At 34.4% G+C, this 25,659-nt stretch overlaps 1 protein-coding gene across 1 annotated transcript in view; it reads left to right on the plus strand.

The window, feature by feature from the left end:
* Positions 1–3,518: 3,518 nt before the first annotated feature.
* The window catches only part of LOC127101869 (1-aminocyclopropane-1-carboxylate synthase 7), a 28,043-nt gene continuing 5,902 nt past the window's right edge, over positions 3,519–25,659 (plus strand). Inside the window, exons 1-3 of the mRNA XM_051039302.1 lie at positions 3,519–3,786; positions 3,877–4,148; positions 4,243–4,415. Coding sequence (XP_050895259.1) covers positions 3,616–3,786; positions 3,877–4,148; positions 4,243–4,415 — 616 coding nt within the window. The 5' untranslated portion in view covers positions 3,519–3,615. The remainder of the gene's footprint in view (positions 3,787–3,876; positions 4,149–4,242; positions 4,416–25,659) is intronic.

The raw sequence follows: 25,659 nt of genomic DNA on the forward strand, positions 1-25,659 counted from the left end.
ACACACGTTCAGTGACGTAACGATTTGGTAAAATGGTCATGAGGACTATGACGTATGCATACCACTTTAAACAGTGTCAAATAGTTACCAAAAACGCCACCTTTATTCCATTTTGTATATATGATCGAAAGTGCCATTTTTGGGGGCATTTGTTAGCCTGTGACTTTCGAAACTGCATTAAAATCCATTAAACCTTGTTTGGAAGAGTCTCAGGAACAGATCCACAAGATTAAGATTGCTCTCTCTTCAAAGCATGTCCAGAATCTCGAAAAGGCTTGCACAAATCAGCTTATCAACGTGGAAATATGGTGTAGAACTGCCGAGTTCGATGCACCCATCATATGTCAAGAACTTGGAGTGTTCTTGAATCCAGAGGCCAGTTGGACTAAGGATGCTTTGACAACACTATAGGAGTCGACTGAAGAGTCTCAACATAAGTAGTTACGAAATGTAAAGGTCGTTATCAGCTTGAGCAGTTATTTGCAATAATTCAAACATTGAAGACAAATGGAAGTAGGCTAGAAGGCTGAAGCCCACATAAGGGAGTACATGTCAATTTCTGTGAAGATAACCCTTATCAAAGGTTAACATTGTAATAATATATAAGATAGATTTAGTCATGTGAAGAAGGGGTTACAATTTTCATTTATTCATCATAGAACTAAAGTATCCAAGTCATAGAGAGAAATAGTTTATGAGAAGATGTATGGGCCTACGTCCTTTCTTTAAGTTTTTCAAATTCAAACATTTACTTAGTGACATTTATTATGTTTTTAGTATAATTTCTTTGTCTAAAACAATTATGCATTGCTTCGATCACATTCTTTATGCAAATTCTTACTATCCAAACATTTAAGCTCCAAACACAAGCAATTTTCATCATACTTTTCTACACAAATTGCTCTTAGGGTTTTTTCAATTTTAATCCCTTAATTGAACTACAACTTTTTATTTTATTTACTGAAAATTCTACTAAACACCGAGAAAATTTCTTTTTCTTCCCGTGTCCATTGCGGGAAAAAGAATTATGCAACTAATAGATCCTTTGACGTATCTTAGAATCGTCTTGACTCCAACCAAGTGAGACACCTTCGGTTTTTCCATGAATTTACTCGCAATACATACACTAAACGCTAAATATGGTCGCATATTGCACAAGTAACGCAAGGATCCAATCAGCCTCATATACTGAGTTGGATTAACATCTTACTCATCATCATTCTTCGACAACTACAACCTCGGTTCATCCAGAGTAATGACAACATTTACAATGCTCCATTTCAAATTTATTTAAAATTTCAAGCACATGTATTCTTTGGTGCATGAGCAGTCCCTTATTGGACTTGTGGAACTCAATGCCAAGGAAGTGTGTCATGAGGCCTAGGTCGGCCGACCATTTCAAACTCCTTCATAAGCTCACCATTGAAGTTAGAAATGCACTCTTCGTCGCTTCCCGTAATCAAGAAATCGTATATGTATAGTTAAAGGATTATCACCCCTTCATTTGTATCCTTCTTCACATAAACACTTCCTGAGCCAATCTCCTTTAAGAAATTAATTATCCTCTTGTTCCAAGTTCTTGGAGCTTGTTTCAAATTATACAACACTTTCTTCAACTTGTAGAACTTTGACTCTTGGTTTCTCAAAACAAAACCAGGGGGTTTTTATACATAAACTTCCTCTTTGAGTGATCCGTTCAAAAACTCCGATTGAACATCCATTTGGTAGATGGACTAATGGTTCGTTCAAAAACCTAGCTCTGATATCAAATGTTAGAACTTGAAACCACAAGGTTGGTAAAAATGGAGTAATTAAGTGTGGATATACATATATATCGTTTCAAATATTTCCTTAGAAAAAATTATGGTGCGGAAGCAAGTTTCAAATATTTCCCAGATAAAAAATCGTTTAACCGAACCTACTATTGAATAGCTCGGATATGCGTAAAAGTGTCAATGTTATTATAATAATCCACAAGTCAATCAACAACAATTAAGCACAACTAATTGAATACTCTACAATAGTAAAAGTCTATCTCCAATGATATCCACACACACAAAACCAAGTCAAATAATTTGTCGAACACTTCGTGTGTGAAAAACAAAGTTTGAAATTTCATATGTTGTTTGTTGTTCTAAGAAATCCAACCACAATGAAATGGTTAGTGATTAATACAACAAACAGAAGATTCAAAATGTAATCAAAATTATGATGCAAACTATGTTGATCCGGTGATCAAAATAATCAAAAATTTGCGAATCAAAATTATGATGCAAACTATATAGATAGATAGATAGATAAATAGATAGAGATAGAGATAGAGATACATAGATAGATAGATACATAGATAGATAGAGAGAGAGTATTTTCATTCAACATTCAACTTTCATTACAATGATACCTCAAAGGTATATATACAAATACAATGGATTGGGGCATAAGTAACAAACTGAAATAACATAAAATTTGAAATCAATCTTCTCTAACCAGTTGCGCCAACCTGTAATCGGTTACAACTACTTCAACAATTAGTTTTAACTCAGTTGTAATCGGTTACCAAAATCCTGTAATCGATTACTAAAACGCAATTACCAATTACAACATTTGCATTATAGATTTTTTCACAACAAAAATGACATAAAAACAATATACTTAATTAACTCAATGTAACATAGTTTTGGTATTAAGTTTAAATATTGAGATGATATAGTAAGTGACCAATTAATTGGTGATTGCTTATAAATGAGTCAATCATATTTCATAAATCTATGTCTAATAATTGCAAATATGTTAATTAATTACTACTGTTTGAATGAAATGAAGTTGAAAGGATATATAGGTAAGGATATTCCAAAAATTGAAATAAAGAACTAGTGTTGTTTTGTTAATGGCATCATCCTATATTTCTTCTTTGAGTCAAAAGCGTGTGGTTGTAATGTGGGGTAAGTAGGTCAGAATATCACTAAAGAATTTAAACTGCTTTTCAATCTTTTCAATATATCATTTTCATCAATGCTCACTTCATTAAAAAAATCGTTAACTTCTCTCCCCAAAATCCCCACACGCTTTCGAATCTTAAATGCCCTAATCATATGCTTCTTCTTCTTACCGCAAACCAAATTTTGAAGTTGCTCCTGTAATTAAAGTCATAGGAACACACAACATCAAAATTCCTTCATTCTGAGTACTACTCATCAACCACTTTATATTAACAACATTATAATGCAGTAAACCATGTATATAAAATAATTATACATATAACAAAAATTTGTATATTCTAAACAAGAACTAATCCATTCAACTATAATCTGGAAGAAAAATCGAGCCCTCTTAACACCAACCATATATTTTCCGCGTGATCTGGCAATATACAGTTGTCACATGCATGCAGTCAACATCAGATTAATATGAATAACAATAATAATTGAATCTTTTTATTTTTCCCGTAGTACGGTACTTTAATGTGTACTCTCAATGTCTATATATAGAGCTCACTTTTCTTTCCCAGTATCAATTCAATTCAATCAATCAGCTCTCTATCTATATATCTACTTTCTCTCTTCCATAACATTCTTTCTTTCTTCTCTTACTAACAGAATCCAATTCATAACTAATATGGGTCTTGAAATACAACAAACTTGTGCTCAGCTTTCAAATATTGCAGTTTCTGATACTCATGGAGAAAACTCACCTTACTTTGCTGGATGGAAAGCCTATGATGAAAACCCTTATCATGAGTTTACCAACTCTTCTGGTGTTATACAAATGGGATTAGCAGAGAATCAAGTATGTCTATGTTAACATAATATCATTCTTTTCAACTTAATATTTATAGTTATATTCAAGTAAATCTAATTAATAATGTAATTTTTCCAGGTTTCATTTGATTTGGTAGAAAAATACTTGAAAGATCACCCTGAGGATTATAATGGTTTTAGAGAGAATGCATTGTTTCAAGACTATCATGGTCTTATATCCTTCAGAAGTGCAATGGCAACCTTCATGGAACAAATAAGAGGCGGTAGAGCCATATTTGATCCACAAAGAATTGTCATTACTGCTGGTGCAACTGCTGCCAATGAGCTCTTAACCTTCATTCTTGCTAATCCTGGAGATGCTTTGCTTGTTCCTACTCCTTACTATCCAGGGTAACAATCTACACCATGCAACCATGCAATTTCTTGAACTATATAATATATGATGAATAATTTGTATACTTATCTTTTTGTTGCACTTTTATAGGTTTGATAGAGATTTAAGGTGGAGAACTGGTGTAAACATAGTGCCAATTCATTGCAACAGTTCTAACAATTTCCAAATTACACCACAAGCTTTACAAGCTGCTTACGACGAAGCTCAATCAATGAACATGAAAGTGAGTGGAGTACTCATAACAAACCCTTCAAACCCTTTAGGTGTAACAATTCAACGTTCAATTCTAGAAGAGATTCTTGACTTTGTGACAGAAAAAAACATCCACCTCATCTCCGACGAAATCTACTCAGGCTCAGTCTTTTCTTCCAATGAGTTCATAAGCGTAGCTGAAATTCTCGAAGCTCGTAGTTACAAAGGTGCCGAAAGAGTTCATATTGTTTACAGTCTTTCTAAAGACCTTGGTCTACCTGGTTTCAGAGTTGGAACAGTGTATTCATACAATGATAAGGTTGTAACAACAGCAAGAAGAATGTCAAGTTTTACCTTAATATCCTCACAAACACAACAGTTTTTGGCTAATATGTTATCAGACAAGGAGTTTACACAAAAGTACATTAAGATTAATAGAGAGAGATTGAAGAAGAGATATGAAATGATAGTTAAGGGTTTGAAAAGTGTTGGAATAGAGTGTTTGAAAGGGAATGCAGGGTTGTTTTGTTGGATGAATATGAGTCCACTCTTGAAGGAGACAAGTAAGGAAGGTGAATTAGAACTTTGGAAAGAGATATTGAATGAAGTGAGATTGAATATATCACCAGGGTGTTCTTGTCATTGTTCAGAAGCAGGTTGGTTTAGAGTGTGTTTTGCAAATATGAGTGAAGAAACTCTGGAAATTGCATTGGAGAGAATACGTAAATTCATGGCGAAAAGAATAAGGACAAAGAAAGAATAATGGCATGCTATATTTGACAATTATTTCATTAGTTTTCATATATTATTTGTATTTTTTAAAATGGTTAATTGATGATCATTTTGATAAGTTCTTTGTCGGTGATATGAGGAAACTGTAAGCTGTTAAAAACAGACTCACCTGAAATGTATGTAGTAGTTCTTGTTTGCTTGCTTTAATACTGAGCAAGTTCCTTGGAAATTCATTTTGTTATAACATCTTAATTAAAGTGAAATTAAGCTTGTTAAGTTTGTATTTAGAATGAGTCAGTAGTGACTTATTCTCCGATATGTTTCAAGTCAAGATCGAATGTTGGATCTTAAGATCTTACGAGTTGAGGTTGTTTATGATTGAAGAATGATTTTTTTCGTGCACAATATGCTCAAGATCGAACTTTCTAAAGCAAGTTCGTAAAAAATAGTGTTGGTCCTTTTTTTTTTGAATTGTCTAACCGGGTTGGATTTTTTTAAAGTGAAAAGTCGATTATTATTTCAATTAGGTTCTCCCTCCTGACTCTAAAACAAAAATGATGGCATCTTTCAAGATAGGTGCTAGTACCTATCTATTTTTCAAATTTCATCTTTCCATCCCCATTCGTTTTTCCCTTTTTCACCTATGTTATCGTCGTTGTTAATCTTCTCCACAGTGACGAATGCAGCTAGTTCTCCCTCTACAATCAATATACGTGCTCATCTTCTCCCTAATCATGTTTGCGTTCTTCTTCTTCCATTATTTTTCTTAACATTATTCCACTACTACAAATATTACATTTTATGACAGCTTTTTCACCTCATGTAACAGAACATCGAGGTATAATACCTTAATGCACCATATTTTTTTTCTTTTTAAAATGAACAAACTATTCCCTCGATTTTCTAAAAAACTCGAGGGGTAAAATAATTCGGGTTATCTCGGCAACTTCAGTTTATTCTTCGAATTAGTTTACCCATCGATTTTTCTAGAAACTGAGGGGTAAACTAATTCAAACTACATGCTTCGAATCTCAGCAAGTCCAATTTATGTTTTTGATCCAAAAATAATTCACTTTTCATCTCGGTTTTTGTTGGGTGTGAATATGGAAATAAAGTGTTTTCAAAAAACGAGTTGCGATCAGAAAGTTTGAACAAAAAATGAAAATTATACAATTGAATATGAACAAGCTAACACAGTTCATTTCATAAATATCCAAGATTACAATAATGAAATGTTTGGTATGAATTGATTCAATTTGTGTAGTCACAAGAATTGTACGCAATTGATTCAACGTGCGAAATCCTAAAATTCAATTCGTTTTCATATTTATCAATCACAATACTAGCTTGACTAGTTATCCAAATCTAACAAAACCTAAAGCTTTACGTAATTAATAGTTATCTAGAACAAAAAGATAGAATACGAAGGAATTGAAAAACCTAGCATGTAATCACTACAAATATAAATGCAAGAGTAAGAGTTACAGTGCCCGAGATTTACAGTGCTTCGACGTTCCTCCTCGCTTGACCTACGTGCACTATTCAATGGTTTTCCATTAGAACCCGCATAGTTCCTTGCTATTTGACAAATACTTCCAAGAGTTCATACAATCATCAATCCACAATTACAGTTTGGAAAATAAATCTCCTTTGGATCTTGACTTGTATACAACAAACTTACGCTAACTCTTCTACGTAATCTTTACTCAAACATGTTTCTTGAACCTTTCAATAACATCAATTATGCTCTAAGCCTTCACGTGTAGCTATCAACCTCTTGATCCTCTCGATTTCTTGAGCGGTGAAATTGTCTGAATATCTGAGAAGAACTCTGTCTTATCTGTAGCCTTCCACATAGTTATTACTAAGATAATATTGGAAAGAAAAACCTACTTCTTTTCAATGGAATTTGTCACCATCATTGACAATCCCTCAATCTTGCTAACAACCTGAAAAACTCAATAAGATCTCCAATAACGGTTAGTTTCAAGTACGCGACTCCTTCAATCAATCTCAGAACTCTCGTTATCAAGATCTGAACTCAATTGAAGTTGAAGATGTGAGTAATTCATAGCAAGACTTAGAACATTCAAAATAGAGGAAATTTATTTTCACACAAAATCACACTGAAAAATCTTAACATGATGATTGATGTTATGTGAAGAATGACGATAAAAATGAGTTATATGTGCTTGATATAAAGCACAAAAAATGGTTGAATCAAATGAGAAAAATAAGGTGGAATGAAAGAAATAACCAATTTTTGAAAAAGATACCAGTTGATTCAGATAAGAGAAAACGTGATTCAAATCAAATGCATTGTCATTCAAATCAAGCACAAAATTTGATTTGAATCAAATGACACATAATTGACAAGTTTTTTAGAAAAAATGATTTGATTCGAATCATGTTCAAAGTTTGATTTGGATCAAATCAAACCAAACCAAACATGAATTTTGAGAAATGGAATTGATTCGAATCATGTACAAATTTTGATTCGAATCAAACTAGACAAAATCTGTTCCAAGGAAAATCATCAGGATCACGTGTAAAATTTGATCAGGGTCAAATTGCTAAGTTTAGCTACTGTCTAATTTGATCAGGATCAAAAATTCAGTGTAAAGCTGAATGATTCGAATCAATCTTGTAAAATCTCAAATTTTCAAATATTCAAAAGCTTTTTTAGATTTTACCTTTGATCAATTTTGACCAAAAACACCAAATGATTTCATTCAACTAACATATTCAATAACTTACTAAGGTATAAGCACTTCCTTAAGTATACCAAATACTATTATCGGAGGTTCCGTTAAGATACCTCAAAATACATTTAATGATCTTAAAGTGGGAATCCCTAGGTGATGCTTTATATCCAGCACACATGCACACACTAAACATGATATCATACCTACTTACGATTAAATAGAGTAAGGACCTGATTATACCTCAATACATGGTTATGTTAAAATTCACTCCTCTTTCATCTTTATCGATAAGTACATTTGAAGCCATTGGAGTTGAGATAGTCTTTGAATCTTTCATCTCGAACTTCTTGAGAAGATCTAGATAATACTTCATTTGACTTATGAAAGTCCCTTCTTCACCTTGCTTAATTTGTAAACCTAAGAAGTATGTTAACTCTCCCATAAGTGACATCCCAAACCCCATACATCAAACTAGCAAATTCTCGACAAAGAGATTCATTAGAAGACCAAAATATAATATCATCTTCATAAATTTGTACTAAAAGAATATGTTTTTCCTTATGTCTTACAAATAAAATGGTGTCTACTTTCTCACGATTGAATCCTTGTTTGATAAAGAAATCCACTCAATATCTCATACCAAGCTCTAAGAGCTTGTTTGATACCATAGAGGGATTTTTTCAACTTAAAGACATGATTAGGGTTATCATGATCCTCAAAACCTATAGGTTGTGAGACATTCACCTCTTTATTTATATTCCCATTTAGAAAAGCAGACTTAACGTCCATCTGGTAAATCTTGAAGTCCGGGCAGCAGACGAGTACCAAAAGGAGATTAATGGATTCTAGGCGGGCTACAAGAGCATAAGTCTCCTCGTAGTCTTTCCCGTTAGCTTGATTCTATCCTTTTTCCACTAACCTGGATTTATTTCTCGTGATTACTCAATTTTTATCCATCTTGTTCCTAAGTATCCATCTTGTGCATATGACAGTTTAATCAGTCGAACACGGTACAAGGTTCCAAACGCCATTTCTTTTAAATTGGATTAGTTCCTCTTGCATAGCAAGTAACCATCCCTCGTCAAGTAAGGAATCAAATATCGATTTAGGTTCAATCTGAGAAATGAAATCAGAGTACTTACAAAAATTGTTAACCTATGACCTAGTACTGACTCCCCTTTTGATGTCGTCAAGGATTTGATATAACATATGATCCTTTGTGATTATCCAATCTCGAGGTAGCTGGTTTGAGGTCTCTTGTTTATCATCATCATGTAAGCTTTCCTCTTTATCTTTCGTAATGTACTTATCCTTTATTTTCATATCAGGATCCTCTTTTGAACTTTTGTTTATAACACTTGAAACATCATAACAAATACCCTTCCTTGACTTTTAAGGTGAGGACTCATCAAAAGCAACATGAATCGACTCTTCTACATAAGAAGTTCTATGATTGTAGGCCCTATAGGCTTTACTTGTAGATGAGTACTCTAAAAAATACATTCATCATATTTTGCATCAAGTTTACCAAGGTTGTCTTTTCCGTTATTCAAGTAAAGCATTTGCAACAGAATACCCAAAAATATGAAATATTAGGTTTTCTACCCTTAAGTATCTCATAGGGTGTCTTCTCTAGGATAGATCTTACGATCACCCTATTAAGACGTGGCATGCAGTGTTAATAGCACCCGCTCATAAATACTTAGGTAGGCTCATCTCATTTATCATAGTCCGGGCAAGCACTTTCAACACATGGTCCTTGCGTTCTACAACACCATTTTGTTATGGAGTTCTAGGACATGAGAAATTATGAGCAATACCATATTTTAAGTGCAAAAGTTTTGAAAATGATGGTCCACGAATTCCCCACCATGATCACTACAGAGAGTGATGATTTTAAAACTATAAACATTTTGCACAACCTTAGAAAAGTCAACAAAAGCTTTAAAAGTATCATTCATATGTGCTAAGAAAGGCATCCATGTACATCTAGAGTAGGCTTCAACAATCACAAATTTGTAATAGTTGCCACCTGGACTTTTTGTCTGCGAAGGGCCAAACAAGTCTAAATGGATAAGCTCAATAGGTTTTGATATCGAAATAACCTTCTTCTGTTTAAACAACACTGTTGTTTTCTTTCCCATTTGGCAAGCATCACACAAATTGTCTTTTGGAACTTTATTTTTGGAAGACCAACTACTAGATTTTTGGATGATATCTTATTCAGCAAGTCAAAATGCACATGCCTTAAGCGTCTATGCCATAACCCAGAATCATCATTCTTAGCTACTAAACACTTAGTCACATGGATTGAGACATCATCTAGATCAAGCATATAAACATTTTAAATTGTAGAACCCTTCAATTATACAACCAAGAGCATCTAACGCAACCAAATACCCTTTGAGACATAGTTGGCTAATACTTAGCAAGTTGTGTTTAAGTCCTTTCACTAACAGCATATTTTTAATGGTAATTGTGGAGACATTTCTCACAACACCTTCACCAAGAATTTTACCTTTCTTATTGTCTCCATAGGTAACGTGACGACTTTCTTTCTATCAAACTTGATGAACATGGAAGTATCTCCCGTCATGTGTCTTGAACATCCGCTATCTAGAAACCATAGTATTTTTACAGAGGCAATATTTTCCTGTGACAAATCAATAAGGTAATACTTTGTTGAACTCGATATTCTTAAGATAAAGAATCAACTTGTTGAACATATCCAGTTGCTCAGCCAAGACTTTGTCTTCACTCATCTTGAATGAATACAAAGCTTGCTTTAGGTAGAAGCGATTGCCCAAAGATTTGATGATATACAGTCCCTCGAGTTTTCTCCACACACTCGTTGTCGTCTTCTCCTTCAAGGCCTGTCGGAGAACCTTATCACCAACGATTAATATGATGGCGTCGTGGGCTTTCTCGGTCATTATCATCTTATCCTTCTTTGTTAGGTTAATACGCATCTTCTCTGATCCTTTTAACACTTCTTACAAACCTTGTTGAATTAGTAGGGCTTGCATCTTCAAGCGCCACAAACTGAAATCATTCACACCGGTGAATTTCTTAATCTCATACTTTGTTGAGAACATCTTATCCACCACGCTCACCCCACCAATTTATTGTGAATTGCCTAGAAAATAGAGTATGATCAGGTTTTTTATGAACAAGAAAACTATAAGGTAAAAGAAAGGATAGAAGAAAGAGAAAGACAATTCAAAATGGTATAAAACTGGATTCTTAATTCAATTACATGTTAGTGAAAAATATTTACAATTGAATCTCAACCACACCATTTCTCCTTGTGATTAGGATTATCATGGATTGATGGAGAAGTGTGACTAGTATGCTTGTCATATCCCAATTTTACCCCAAACATTCATTCATCGAAGCATTTGCAACATAGTTCAGTCAATCATTCATTAGTTCAGTAAAAGTCGACATTCAGTTAACTTTCATTTCGTTTTAATTTAAAAAATTGAGTTAATTGCATTTCATGCATTTTCACCACCTCATGCATTGTTGTAAGTCAATCCACGATCATCAGGATAAACTTTCGCATCCACAGACGAACCGATTGAACTGATTCTCAAATGTACATAAAATTAACGGGTGAGAAATTTCAAATTTGAGTTTGCAGACACCAATTTTATTGATCTAGGATCCGTGTAGTTCAACCTGACATGCTAATTTTTTTCCGGCACTATTTACAGTCGCATTTTTCTCAGCCTGAGCCTTTTCAACCGGGCATTTTTCACTTTTAAATTCGATCAAAACCTGTCTGTTTTTTAAAAGTATATTTCGTGTAAATCATTTTGGTACATTCAATTTAATTTTTCGGACATTTTTATGCCCGGGTTTTATTCTTTTTTTATCCCTCTGTTCTTATTTTTTAGTCAAAATAATCAGTATAATTAGAGTTAATTGAGTAATTAGTGTGAGTTTATTTGCAATTTAATTATTATTATTTTTTTCAAAATACACAATAAAAAAGAATTTAAAACTGGAAAAGCTTGGAGGGATTATTTTTTACAACATTTGTACACTCTTAAACCATAACTCAATATAAACTCTCCATGTAACTTCATATGGATCGGGCCATGAAAACAAGCCTTCACGTACCCTCCCTCTTTCTCATATCAGTGCATTCAATTCACCTTCATACTCATTATTTTCTATTGTTATAAATCTCTTCTCCATGTTTCATAAGAACACACACATGTTCAACCACATGAAAATAGAAGAATACTTCAAGTGTAGAAGCATTTCTTTCATATTTCTTTTCAGGAGAAACTTACTATGCAGAATGGTATATATGCTAGTCAATTCCTATGGTAGCCATGCCAAGCTATTGAGTAGAACACATTAATCTCATTTATAAAAGCTCCATTTGGTCAACATGGTTTTGAATAATTCAATTAACTTCCTTTCCATGCTTCTTATTCTGTTCATCAACAAAATAGCTATGCATGCGAGTTGGCTAAATGATGTAATGTATTAGTTGTTGTGAATGTCATTTTATGGATGCATGTTACTTTCATTCTCTACATTGAGATGCTATGGTAAGCTTCCTTACTAGAAAATGGCAAGTTGTTAACCGTTAAGAGTGTACATTAATTTAAGAACGGTAGGACATTGTTAAATGTAAAACTCATGATGAGTAAGATTATAGTATTTAGGTTAAACTTGGAGATCTTAAATGTTAACCTATTTATTGTTTTAGTCAAAATTTTGAATACACCAAGAATCAAATTTTCTTGTAGTTTTCATCTCGTGATTACAATGAACATAATTCTTGTTCAAAAATAATTATAGTGTATTTCAATTATTTACGCCCTCACATTCATGTTTTATGTTTTGCACTCTTATTTCTCTTGTCTTATGAGATTAATTGAAATACACTGTCAGTGTAAAAGAGTTTTACACCTTCACTTAATTATAGACGTTGGATATTAAAAGAAATTTGACTTTTATTTTAAAAATCTATAAAGTAATACAAACGGGTGATGGTGATGAACCGACGGTGTAAAACTTTTTACACTGACAGTGTATAGTAATTAATCTCTTGTCTTATTATATTTCTTTTTTATTATTTTATTTTTTATTTGGTTAACTTAAATTAATAGTTAATTAATTGATTTTTTTTATTAGTTGATTATCATTTAATTAATTAATATTTGTTGTTAAATGGATTCATTTGATTATTTGTTTATTAGATCTCAATGTGTGAAGTCGATCAGTTAAATAGTTCATGTTCATGTCCCTCATTTATGTAAATAATTTCACTAACATTTCCACAATTTCAACAATCAACTTCATTTTCTAATCATTTTCAAATTTAATTTAAATTTCACTAACTTTGTAAATAATTCAAACTTTTTCCCAAATCAATTCAAAAAATTTCAAAATCGAATGAAACACTTGATCCAACGTCAAGTGCTTTTCTTCCGATTCATTCAAATTCTTTCATAATCAGTTTGAAACGCTTGATCCAACGTCAAGACGTTTCTATGCGCAAAATTATTTTTCTTAATAAAATCCGAAAGATAAAGTGACAATTGTTGCACACCTTTTGAATACCTTGATCTTTTGCCTTAAAATAATCTAATTAAACAAGGACAACAAGTGACAATTGGAAGAACATCCTTTTGAATATCTTGGATAAACAAGCGCTAGGAACACACATATGCTCAAATGTTTACTAAAAGTCCGCAAAGATTAATTTTCATAAATTTGAATAACAAGTGACAATTGGAAGCATGTCCTTTTGAATATCTTGAGTAAACAAGCGCTAGGAGCACACCTATGCTCAAATGTTTACTAAAAGTTCTATATAAAATCGACTCAATCAATCAAACTCCTTTTCTCCCGCGTGCGACCTTGAAAACCATTTTCATAAATGAGTATGCTTTATCCACTTCGGCACGAAACATGCAAAGACTTCAGCCCCCAAGAGCGAGCACCAAGTAAATGTTTAACCACTCAAGTGCGATCTAAGCATCAGTCACTAAAAGCAATTAACTAACCTGTAGGTTTTTATCATGAACTACAGAGCTCTGATTTTCTCATTGCACCATGAGAATACGTAGGCACATGATTCTAAAATCTTGGCGAGCATAATAATAAAAAATATAGGTTTAGTCCATTTCTTTCTCCTCGAATGACAAGTAGAAGATCACAAATAACTCACGCTAACACTCATTTGTATAACTAACTAAATGAGTCATGTTGAGCATAACGGATGTGAGGGGTGCTAATACATTCCCCTTGCATAACCGATTCCCAGACCTAATCTGGTTGCGATGACCATTTCCTTTAGCTTTATTGGGTTTTATTCGATATTTTCCCATTCGTTTGGAACAATTAAAGATCGATTGCTACTCTGTTGTTTACTCCGAGCATGCGACGTGTAACACCCTAAACCCCGCACCTAAATTATCACGTAAATTAAATATAAAATAAAACCATGTAGGGAGTCACACATTCATAACACACATGACATACTCCGTAACACAGGTTTCAATAGTAAATTTCAATACACACATTTGTAATAAGAATGTTTACACGACATCCCACTTATCTGAATCATACCTGGGATGTTTACACGACATCCTCCTCATCTGATCGGTATTATATATTCACAAAATAAGACATTCATAACTTGTCACTACATGCTCACTTCCATTTTAAAGTATCATCGCAGCGGAATTATCATCACAATTATGGAAGATAAAATAAGTAATAATATCTAGTCTCAACTTTAATTGTAATAACAAAATAAGAGAGTTCTAATCAACCAACTCAACATCTTAAGAATTCTCAACAACAAAATTAGTCTTATGACTTCAACATAATCAGACATAAGAAATAAAATAAGTGTTTAACCCAACCCGATATTACATGATCAGAACAAGGTACCACTAGTAAAAGCGACAAAATCAAGAAGTAATCCAAGAGCTACCTTCCACTTACTTCAGCAATACTACTCATGAGTATCTGCATGATACGCATGTAAAGGCAACATTCAAATAGAAGGGGTGAGAATTCATATCAATAATAACGATATAGAATAAAGAATAGAGTACAACATCTACACAATCATACACAATAATATATCACATTCTTACATCCAAATCATAATCAATATCATACACGACAATTTCTCAATTATCATCAACATCATACAAAACCACATCTTAATTATCAGCAACAAGAAATGCAACAACATTTCATCCAACAACACATCAATAACAACCAATACAAATGCAACGCTTATGAAATATACGCAACACCGACTCGACATGCATGTGGTACCAAATATGAACACTCAGGTTCATCTCACTCCTTGATCCCCACCATAGGATTGATTCCCTTTTGGAACCGAAGCACACCAAAATCGCTACCATCACTATAGGTAACACTTCACTAATCCTACAATATAGGAATTAGCTACTCCTACCCGATCCATCACAATGGGATCGAGGCTCACCAAAACTCGTTACCATCAACATAGGTAATGCTTCACTAATCCCTCATAATAAGAATTAGCTACTCGCACTCGATCCATCATAAAGGGACCGAGGCTTACCAAAACTCGTTACCATCAACATAGATAACGCTTCACTAATCCCTCATAATAATAAGTAGCTACTCACACCCGATCCATCACCATAGAATCGAGGCTCACTAGAATTGGACCGAAGCTTATACACTAAGATGGATGACTCTCAAATAACATGCATTAACACAATAAGGTTCAACTAAAGGATCCCCACACACATCTCATCATTTATGCATCACATCATTCATCATGCAACAACCAATTCATGTTACCACGTGAATAATATCAACAAACAGAATCAACTCTTCAACATCTTAACATCATCGACATAACAACATAATTATCGCACCATGATATTACAACAATGAAACGATTCATCAACCAAACGTATAAACCAATACATTTATTAACATAGTAGGCATGTGAGTATTATTAAAACCTCTCAACAATCACTACCATGTTATAGGTATGAGCGTTAGCTTTCTAATGCTTCAAACAAAATCAAAATCGGACTTATGAAATAAAAGTTATGACCAAAATCGTCGGGATATGTCAACAATTCATTAACCGAATGTATGAACAAAAACATCACCAATACAGTAGGCATATGAATAATACTCAATCAATTCACTTATCACCATCATGTTATATCTTTGAGAGTCGGCTTTCTAATACTTCAAACCCCAACCCAAAATGATTCATGAGTTGAAAGTTATGATCAAAATCGTGCACGAAGGTATTACTAAAATGTTGTTGTTTTCTAAAATTTCCAACATAACTTTCATCTTCTTCAACCCCAAAAACGTCCATGAAATAATCACCAAAAGTATTTTATCCTTGAAACATAGTTATAACCCTCTATTTCAGATATTCAACACTTCAAACGACACTCGATTTGAACTTACGAATCAAAAGTTATGGCCAAATTGATTTCGACCGAAAAACATAAAAAAGGGTTTCGCGTTGGGCGTGACTGTGACGGACAGAATGCATAATTTTTTAGCGTTTTTCATCGTTGGGGGTCTTCCGGACCTCCGATTTCGATTCCGTAAAAAGCAAAACATTCAAAAAATTACGACTCATACAATACTCTAATTATCTAAAGTTAATTTACAGTTTTAACACAATTAAATCATTTAATCATAGTTTGAAGATTATGTCTAAAACCTTCGGAATTGCAACAATGGTGAATATATGTTCAATCATAAAAATAGAAAAATAAACGCACATAAGGGACACGAAATTCATCATATAACAACCATCATAACATCCAAATTCAAAATTATGAATCAAGACACCCAACTCTAAGGAGGTTAAAGGTTCCTCCATTCTACCCTTCTACGATACCCTTTACTGTTGGAACAAGTTCCCACTCTTACCTGAATTTCTTGCAAAAATTCTGAATTGAAACCTTCATTCTCTTCCCTTGATCACCTTTCCTATTGCCTCTTTGCTCCTTTTTCTCAAATGTCATGTATTGTGAAAATATCCCTAAACCTAGGTTTCTCATATTCCTTATTTTTAGGGTAAACTTTTCCAAATCACCAACTTGGCTCAAACTTAATTATCTCATATTCCTTCATCCCACTAACTTTCTCAATTTTTCATATTTGGCCCAATTATTCTATCTTCACTAATTAATATAATATAAATAAATAAAACATTATTTTTAATTATCAAAATAATTCTAAATTATTCTACTTATTTATATCATCCCTTTATACCCATAACTCAAGGATACATACTCCGCCAACATCCAACCATAAAATAAATCTATAAAATCCATAATTCAAACAATTAAAATATAATAAAATATCTGATAAAAAACCGGGGTGTTACAACTCTCCCTCACTTAAAAAATTTTTGCCATCGAAAATTACATGAGGAAAACAGAGTCGGATACGACTCTCTCAGCTGTTTCTCACGCTCCCAAGTCATGCCCCAACCAGCTGGTCCACCCTAAACTACCTTCATTAAGGCAATCTCTTTACCATGCATTTGCTTCACTTCCTGATCCTCTATCTGCACGGGTGATGCATCAACAGTAAGATTATCTCCCACCCGCACATCATCCACCTGGATCATATGAGATGGATCCGAAATATATCTCCTTAACTGAGACACATGAAACATGTCATGAAGATTAGAAAGCAGCGGCGATAAATCAATTCGATAGGCCACCTCTCATATCCTATGTAAAATCTGGTACGGACCAAAAAAACACAGCGTGAGCTTTTAAGACTTCAAAGCTCGACCAACACCAGTTACATGCGTAACTCTCAAAAACACGTGATCTCCCTCCTGGAACTCAAGGGCTTTCCTCCTCTTTTCATGGTAACTTTTCTAACGAGTCTGCTACACTTTCATTATTTCTTGGATCATATTGATCTTTTCAGTCGTCAAGTGAACAATCTTAGGTCCGAGCACAACACGTTCGCCCGATTCATACTAACACAAATAAGTTCTACACCTCCTACCATACAACGCCTCATATGGTCCATTCTGATACTAGAATAGAAATTGTTGTTGTAGGTAAACTCAATCAACGAAGTACCTCCTTGTTCTAGAACACAAGCCCTTAATAAGTTCTCCAAAGACAGGATAGTCCTCTCTATTTGATCGTCCGTCTATGTAAGATAAGAAGAACTCAACTTCAGCGTAGTACCCAAAGTAGCCTACAGACTCTCCTAGAACCTCGATGTAAATATCAGATCTCTATCTGACACAATACTTGAAGGATTATCGTTTAGCTTCACAATCTCATTAATATACAATTCATCCAGCTTCTATAAAGGATAATTGATCCTCATCGGTACAAAATTAGCCGATTTGATGAATCTATACACAACCACCCAAATTGAATCGCATCCCTTTGAAGTCTTCGGTAAATCTGTTACAAAATCCATGGAAATACTATCCCATTTCCACTATGGAATATTCAATGGTTGCATCAGACCCAACGACTTCTGATGTTCGATCTTTGACTTTTGACAGGTCAAACAAGCATACACCAATTTGGCAACCTCTTTCTTCATTCTTGGCCACCAAAACATCTTCTTCAAATCTTGATACATATTCGTAGCACTAGGATGAATACTCAATCCACTTTTGTGACCCTCCTCAAGAATACTCCTCTTAAATTCGGGTACATCAGAAACACAAACTCTATCTCTGAACATTATCACACCATTTTCATCAACTCGGAAATCACATATGTTACCTTGGTTGATTAATGTGAGACGACCTATCAAACTCAAATAAGATCTATGACCTTCTCCGATCTCTTTAACGATACCACTCGTCAGATTCAACATACCCAACTTTACACTATTAGGAGTTTCTCCACCCACTAACTTATATCTTTGAATTTCTTAATCAGTTTTAACTCTCGAGCCATAAGCATCGACCTGTATAAAGACTTCTTACTCGTCACATCAACTACAACATTAGCTTTACCTGGATGGTAACTTAAATTAAAATCATAACCCTTCAGAATTTCAAGCCATCTCCCATGCCTCATTTCGACTCTTCTCATCAAATAAATATTTCAAACACTTTTGATCACTGAACACTCTGAATTTTGAGCCAAATAGGTAATGCCTCCAAATCTTCAACATGAATACCACTATTGTCAACTCAAGATCATGTGTAGGGTAATTCCTTTCATGAAATCTCAACTTTCTCTAAGCATAAGCCACAACCTGACCATTCTACATTAACACATCTCTCAGACCCATCTCCGAAGCATCACACTATACAATAAAGGACACACTTGGATTCAGCGAAATTAAAGCTGGAGTAGACATCAACTTCTTCTTGAGTTCTTTGAAACTCCTTTAACAATGCACATCACAAACATAGGCTTGACCCTTTCGAGTCAACTGGGTTAACGACAATGCTAAATTTTAAAAACCTTTAATGAACTTCCTGTAGTAACCAGTCAATCCAAGAAAAACTTCTAATCTCAATGGCGGACTTCAGAATCTCCTATAGTAACACGGCATCTATCTTCGATAGATCCACAACTATACCACCACTAGAATCACATGACCAAGGAAACTCACTTTCTTTAACCATAACTTGCATTTGGAAAAACTTTGCATACAAATGGTTCTCTTTCAATGCCTATAATATAATTCTCAGATCATTCATAGCCTTATACTACCGTCTTTCTTCTTTCACTAATAACATTGACACCTCCGCGGAGAAACACTTGGTTGAATAGACTTCTTCTCAAGTAAATCTTCTAGTTGCTTCTTTAATTTCCCCAACTCTGAAGCAGACAACCTATAAGGATTAGTCGACACCTGACTAGTATCAGGTACTAAGTCTATTGAAAAATCTAGTTCACGCTCTGGAGGAAATCATTGATGTCTTCAGGAAACAACTCAGGAAATTCATACACTCCAGAAAGATCACGAACTACTCCCTGTCCTCTAGCTTCCAACGAAGCTAACATCACAAACACTTGTGCTATATCCTTCACGGAAAATCTCACTTGCTTAGATGATACAAATGTTAACTCTTCACCTCCATCGAATTCAAATTCACGCTCTAGAGGCAAGTCGCAGATATCTTTAGGAAAACATAAGGAATCACACACCACTGACATAACACTAGTCATCACATTGCTCTTTACTCTCTGAGAAACAACATTAACAATACCTCATCGTTTTCCCTAAAAACTTCCCAAGTTGACCGGCAGACAGGAATCTTGAATCCATATCATCTTTAGTGTTAGGAACAACACAACTTTAACATCGTCTGAGCTCTTGTAATCAGTGGCACACTGCACCAACTTATAAAAAAAATTAGAAAACACTTAGTTTAACTCCAACCAATTCATTCCAAGAATAACGTCAACTTGTTCCAACAAAATACAAATCGTACACATCCTCAGGGAACACATCAGGATGCTTAACACACCACTGGCTCATATCTGGCCAAAACATCGCCTTCCCCCTCAAAAGGAAGCTCCCAACGAGAACAATTGACTGTATTCCCTCAAGGATCACACTATTTTTCTAACCAACATCATCCTCGAATCCGACCTCTCTTTGGGTTCAGGAAAAGCATAACATTCTCAAAACAGGTTAACTAGCCAACACTGCACTCTTGCATGCAGCAACATGATGTCCAAGCTCTATACAATTGAAACATCCAAGAGAAGCATATGCTTCTCCCCCACTTGTTCCATTCCCAACCTGCAAGTGGAAAACAAAACAAGCATCGATAGTGTTCTCACACACATATCGCATACTAGGGAACAAACATAATTAAACAACCTGGCCGGACGGGCCGACCTGCTCTGATACCACTAATGTAACACCCTAAATCCCGCACATAAATTATCACGTAAATTAAATATAAAATAAAACCACGTAGGGTGTCACACATTCATAACACACATGACCTGCTCCATAACACGGGATTCAACAGTAAATTTCAATACACACATTTGTAATATGGATGTTTACACAACATCCCACTTATCTGAATCATACCTGGGATGTTTCCATGACATCCTTCTCATCTGATCGGTATTATATATTCATAAAATAAGACATTCATAACATGTCACTGCATGCTCACTTTCATTTTAAAGTATCATCGCAGCGGAATTATCATCACAATTATGGATGATAAAGTAAGTAATAACATTTACTCTAAACTTTAATTGTAATAACAAAATAAGAGAGTTGTAATCAACCAACTCAACATCTTAAGAATTATCAACAACAAAATAAGTCTTATGACTTCAACATAATCAGACATAAGGAATAAAATAAGCGTTTAACCCAACCCGATGTTACATGATCAGAGCAAGGTACCACTAGTAAAAGCGACAAAATAAAAAAGTAATCCAAGAGCTACCTTCCACTTACTTCAGCAATACCACTCTTGAGTATATACACGATACCCATGTAAAGGCAACATTCAAACAGAATGGGTGAGAATTCATTTCAATAATAACGATATAGAATGAAGAATAGAGTACAACATCTACACAATCATGCACAATAATATATCATATTCTTACATCCAAATCTTAATCAATATCATACACGACGACTTCTCAATTATCATCAACATCATACAAAACCACATCTCAATTATCATTGACATCATATGCAACAACATCTCATCCAACAACACATCAATAACAACCAATACAAATGCAACACTTATGCAATGTACTTAACACCGACTTGACATGCATGTGGTACCAAATATGAACAGTCAGGTTCATCTCACTCCTTGATCCCCGCCATAGGGTCGATTCCTTCTTGGAACCGCAGTACACCAAAATCGCTACCATCACCATAGGTAACGCTTCAATAATCCCCCATAATAGGAATTAGCTACTCGCACTCGATCCATCACAATGGGATCGAGGCTCACCAAAACTCGTTACCATCAACATAGGTAATGCTTCACTAATCCCTCATAATAAGAATTATCTACTCGCACTCGATCCATCATAATAGGATCAAGGCTCACCAAAACTCGTTACCATCAACATAGGTAATGCTTCATTAATCCCTCATAATAAGAATTAGCTACTCGCTCCCAATCCCTCATCATTGAATCGAGGCTCACCAAAATTGGACTGAAGCCTGTACACCAAGAGGCGTGACTCTCAAATAACATGCATTAACACAGCAAGGTTCACCTAAAGGATCCTCACACACATCTCATCATTTATGCATGACATCATTCATCATGCAACAACCAATTCATGTTACCACGTGAATAATATCAACAAACATAATCAACTCGTCAACATCTTAACATCATCGACATAACAACATAATTATCACACCATGATATTACAACAATGAAACGATTCATCAACCAAACGTATAAACCGATACATTTATTAACATAGTAGGCATGTGAATATTATTAAAACCACTCAACAATCACTACCATGTTATAGGTCTAAGCGTTAGCTTTCTAACGATTCAAACGACATCAAAATCGGACTTATGGAATAAAAGTTATGACCAAAATCGTCGGGATGTGTCAACAATTCATTAACCGAACGTATGAACAAAAACTTCACCAACACAATAGGCATATGAATAATACTCAATCAATTCACTTATCACCATCATGTTATATCTGTGAGAGTCAGCTTTCTAATACTTCAAACCCCAACCGAAAATGATTCACGAGTTGATAGTTATGATCAAAACCGTGCACGAAGGTATTACTAAAATGTTGTTGTTTTCTAAAATTTCCAACACAATTTTCATCTTTTTCAACCCCAAAAACGTCCATGAAATAATCACAAAAATTATTTTATCCCTGAAACAAAGTTATAGCCCTCTATTTCAGATATTCAATTCTTCAAACAACACTCGATTTGGAATTACGAATAAAATTTTATGGCCAAAATGATTTCGACCGAAAAACATAAAAAAAGGCTCTCGCGCTGAGCACGGCCGTGACAGACAGAATGCAGAATTTTCTGCGTTTTTCATCGTTGGGGGCCTCCCGGACCTCCGATTTTGATTCCGTAAAAAGTAAAACATTCTGAAAATTACGATTCATACAATACTCTAATTATCTAAAGTTAATTTACAATTTTAACACAATTAAATCATTTAATCACAGTTTGAAGATTATGCTTAAAACCTTCAAAATTGCAACAATGGTGGATATATGTTCAATCATAAAAATAGAAAAATAAGCGCATATAAGGGACACTAAATTCATCATATAATTATCATATAACAACCATCATAACATGCAAATTCAAAATTATGAATCAAAACACCCAACTCTAAGGAGGTTAAAGGTTCCTCCTTTCTACCCTTCTACCATGCCTTTTACTATTGGAACAAGTTTCCATCCTTACCTGAATTCCTTACAAAAATTCTGAATTTAAACCTTCATTCTCTTCTCTTGATCACCTTTCCTATTGCCTCTTTGCTCCTTTTTCTCAAATGTCATGTATTATGAAAATCTCCCTAAACCTAGGTTTCTCATATTCCTTATTTTTAGGGTAAACTTTTCCAAATCACCAACTTGGCCCAAACTTAATTATCTCATATTCCTTCATCCCACTAACTATCTCAATTTCTCATATTTGGCCCAATTATTCTATCTTCACTAATTAATATAATATAACTAAATAAAACATTATTTTTAATTATCAAAATAGTTCTAAAGTATTCTACTTACTTCTATCATCCCTTTATACCCCTAACTCAAGGATACATACTCCACCAACACCCAGCATAAAATAAATCATTAAAATTCGTAATTCAAACAATTAAAATATAATAAAATATCTAATAAAAAAACGGGGTGTTACACGACGCGCCCGAGGGGATTTTTTTGCGCCGCAACAATGATATTTATAAGAAAACTAAACCCAATCTTTCAACTAACATACTAAACATTTGGCCCAACAAACTGGCCTAAATCAACATGATAACTTAAATAACCGTTAAAAGGAATTCATATTTTAAGCAGTATTTTGACTTAGAAGCAAAAGCTTCTGAGGTTGCTGTTCCAGAAGAGATGTGTAGGTTCTGAGTTGTAGTTGGTTTTAAGTTTTCAGAAGGTGCATTGCTCAGCTAGCATAGATTACCATTTTGCCTATGTGGCATTTTTGTTTATGTATATAACCACACGTGTAACAGAATTTTGGTGTGAATGCTATCAATAGAGTTTCTCTCAAAAGTTAGTTAGATCTATTTTCTCTCTCTTCTCTCTCTCTCCATCTTTATCGTTCATCATCTTCATCTTCAATCTTGTGCACCAATAGTTGGTATCTAGAGCTCTGATTCGATTCACAAGGGAGATTCATAGGGAAACACGAGTGTACGGTGAGGCGTGTGTGATTAATTTTGTTTCTTAAATTCGTGTTAAATTCAAGACCGGAATTGTAACAAAATCACATCTCTTTATTTTGCGGGATTGAGAAACACGAGTGTTTGGTGAGATCTATGAGTTCGAGTGCAAAAAATTGAAGATGGACAACTGAAATAGTAGTTTGAATACAAAGCTTCTAGTGTTTAATGGAAAGAATTGGAATCATTGGTCTATTCAGATGCATGTCTTGTTTGGTGCTCAAGACATTCTTGATCTCGTCAACGACAGTGATGTTCTGGTTACGACGAATGCAACAGAAGCATAGAGAAAAGTGAAAAGACAAATGAGGAAGAAAGATCAAAAGACATTGTTCTACATCCATCAGTGTGTGGATGCAAGCATGTTTGTGAAAATCGTTGATTTGACGATGGCGAAGGCTGCATGGAACACACTAGTAAGGTGATACGGCATGCATCAATGAAGAAGGTGAAGCTTTAGTCTCTATGTAAACAATATGAGAATCTCAACATGAATGAAAATCAGAAGATACCTAATTACATCTCTAGAGTGATTCTGATCACCAATGAGATGAAATCTTGTGGGTAAACTTTGTCAGAACAAGTAATCATTGAGAAGGTATTGAGATCTCTTACTCCTTAATTTGATTACATTTTTGTAGAAATTTAACATTCTAAGAACCATGAGGATTGAAGAGGTACAGAGAAGTCTAGAGGCACAAGAGTTGCGTCTAACTGAGAGAACCTCTAAAAGGGAGGTAGAAAAGGCTTTGAAGGTGTCTTATGGAAAGAAGAGTTAGAAGCAGTCTTGGTCAAAAGCCAAGAAGAAAGATGATGGTGGTTTTCAAAAGTCAGAAGCCTCCAATTCTCATGAGAAGAAACATCATAAGGGAAATAAGAAGTTTGATAAGAAAAAGGTTCAATGCCACCGTTGTAAGAAGTTTAGCCACTCTACTACTGACTGTTGGTCAAACAAGGAAAGGAAATCAGAAGAAGCAAACATAGTCATAAGAGATTTTGATGATGAACCCATGTTATTGATGACTTCTGAATCTGATGGTGCGTATTTGGTAGACTGGTGGTATATGGACATTGGCTTCTCAAATCACCTAACTGGAAACAAACAATTTGATTTTGACTCTAGAAAGAGGACAAAGATCATATGTGTTGATGATAAATACCTCAATGCTGAAGGTATGGGAAATTTCAAAGTCAAGGTGAAGAGTGGTAAAACTGTTCTGATCAAGGATGTTTGGTATGTTCCTGGCATGAAGAGAAATTTGATGAGTGGAGGTCATCTCATTGAGAAAGGTTTCTCAATTACTATGAAGAACAATCTCTTGAAGTTGTATGTTTCTAATCAGAAGTTGATTATGCAATATGTGCAGAGAAGCAACAAAATATTTAAGGTGAATGTGGAGCCAACAGAAATTAAATACCTTGGTGCAAAAGGCACTGAAGGTGAGAGTGA

The sequence above is a fragment of the Lathyrus oleraceus genome, chromosome 7 (assembly GCF_024323335.1).
Source record: "Lathyrus oleraceus cultivar Zhongwan6 chromosome 7, CAAS_Psat_ZW6_1.0, whole genome shotgun sequence".
Taxonomy (NCBI): Eukaryota; Viridiplantae; Streptophyta; class Magnoliopsida; order Fabales; family Fabaceae; genus Lathyrus; species Lathyrus oleraceus.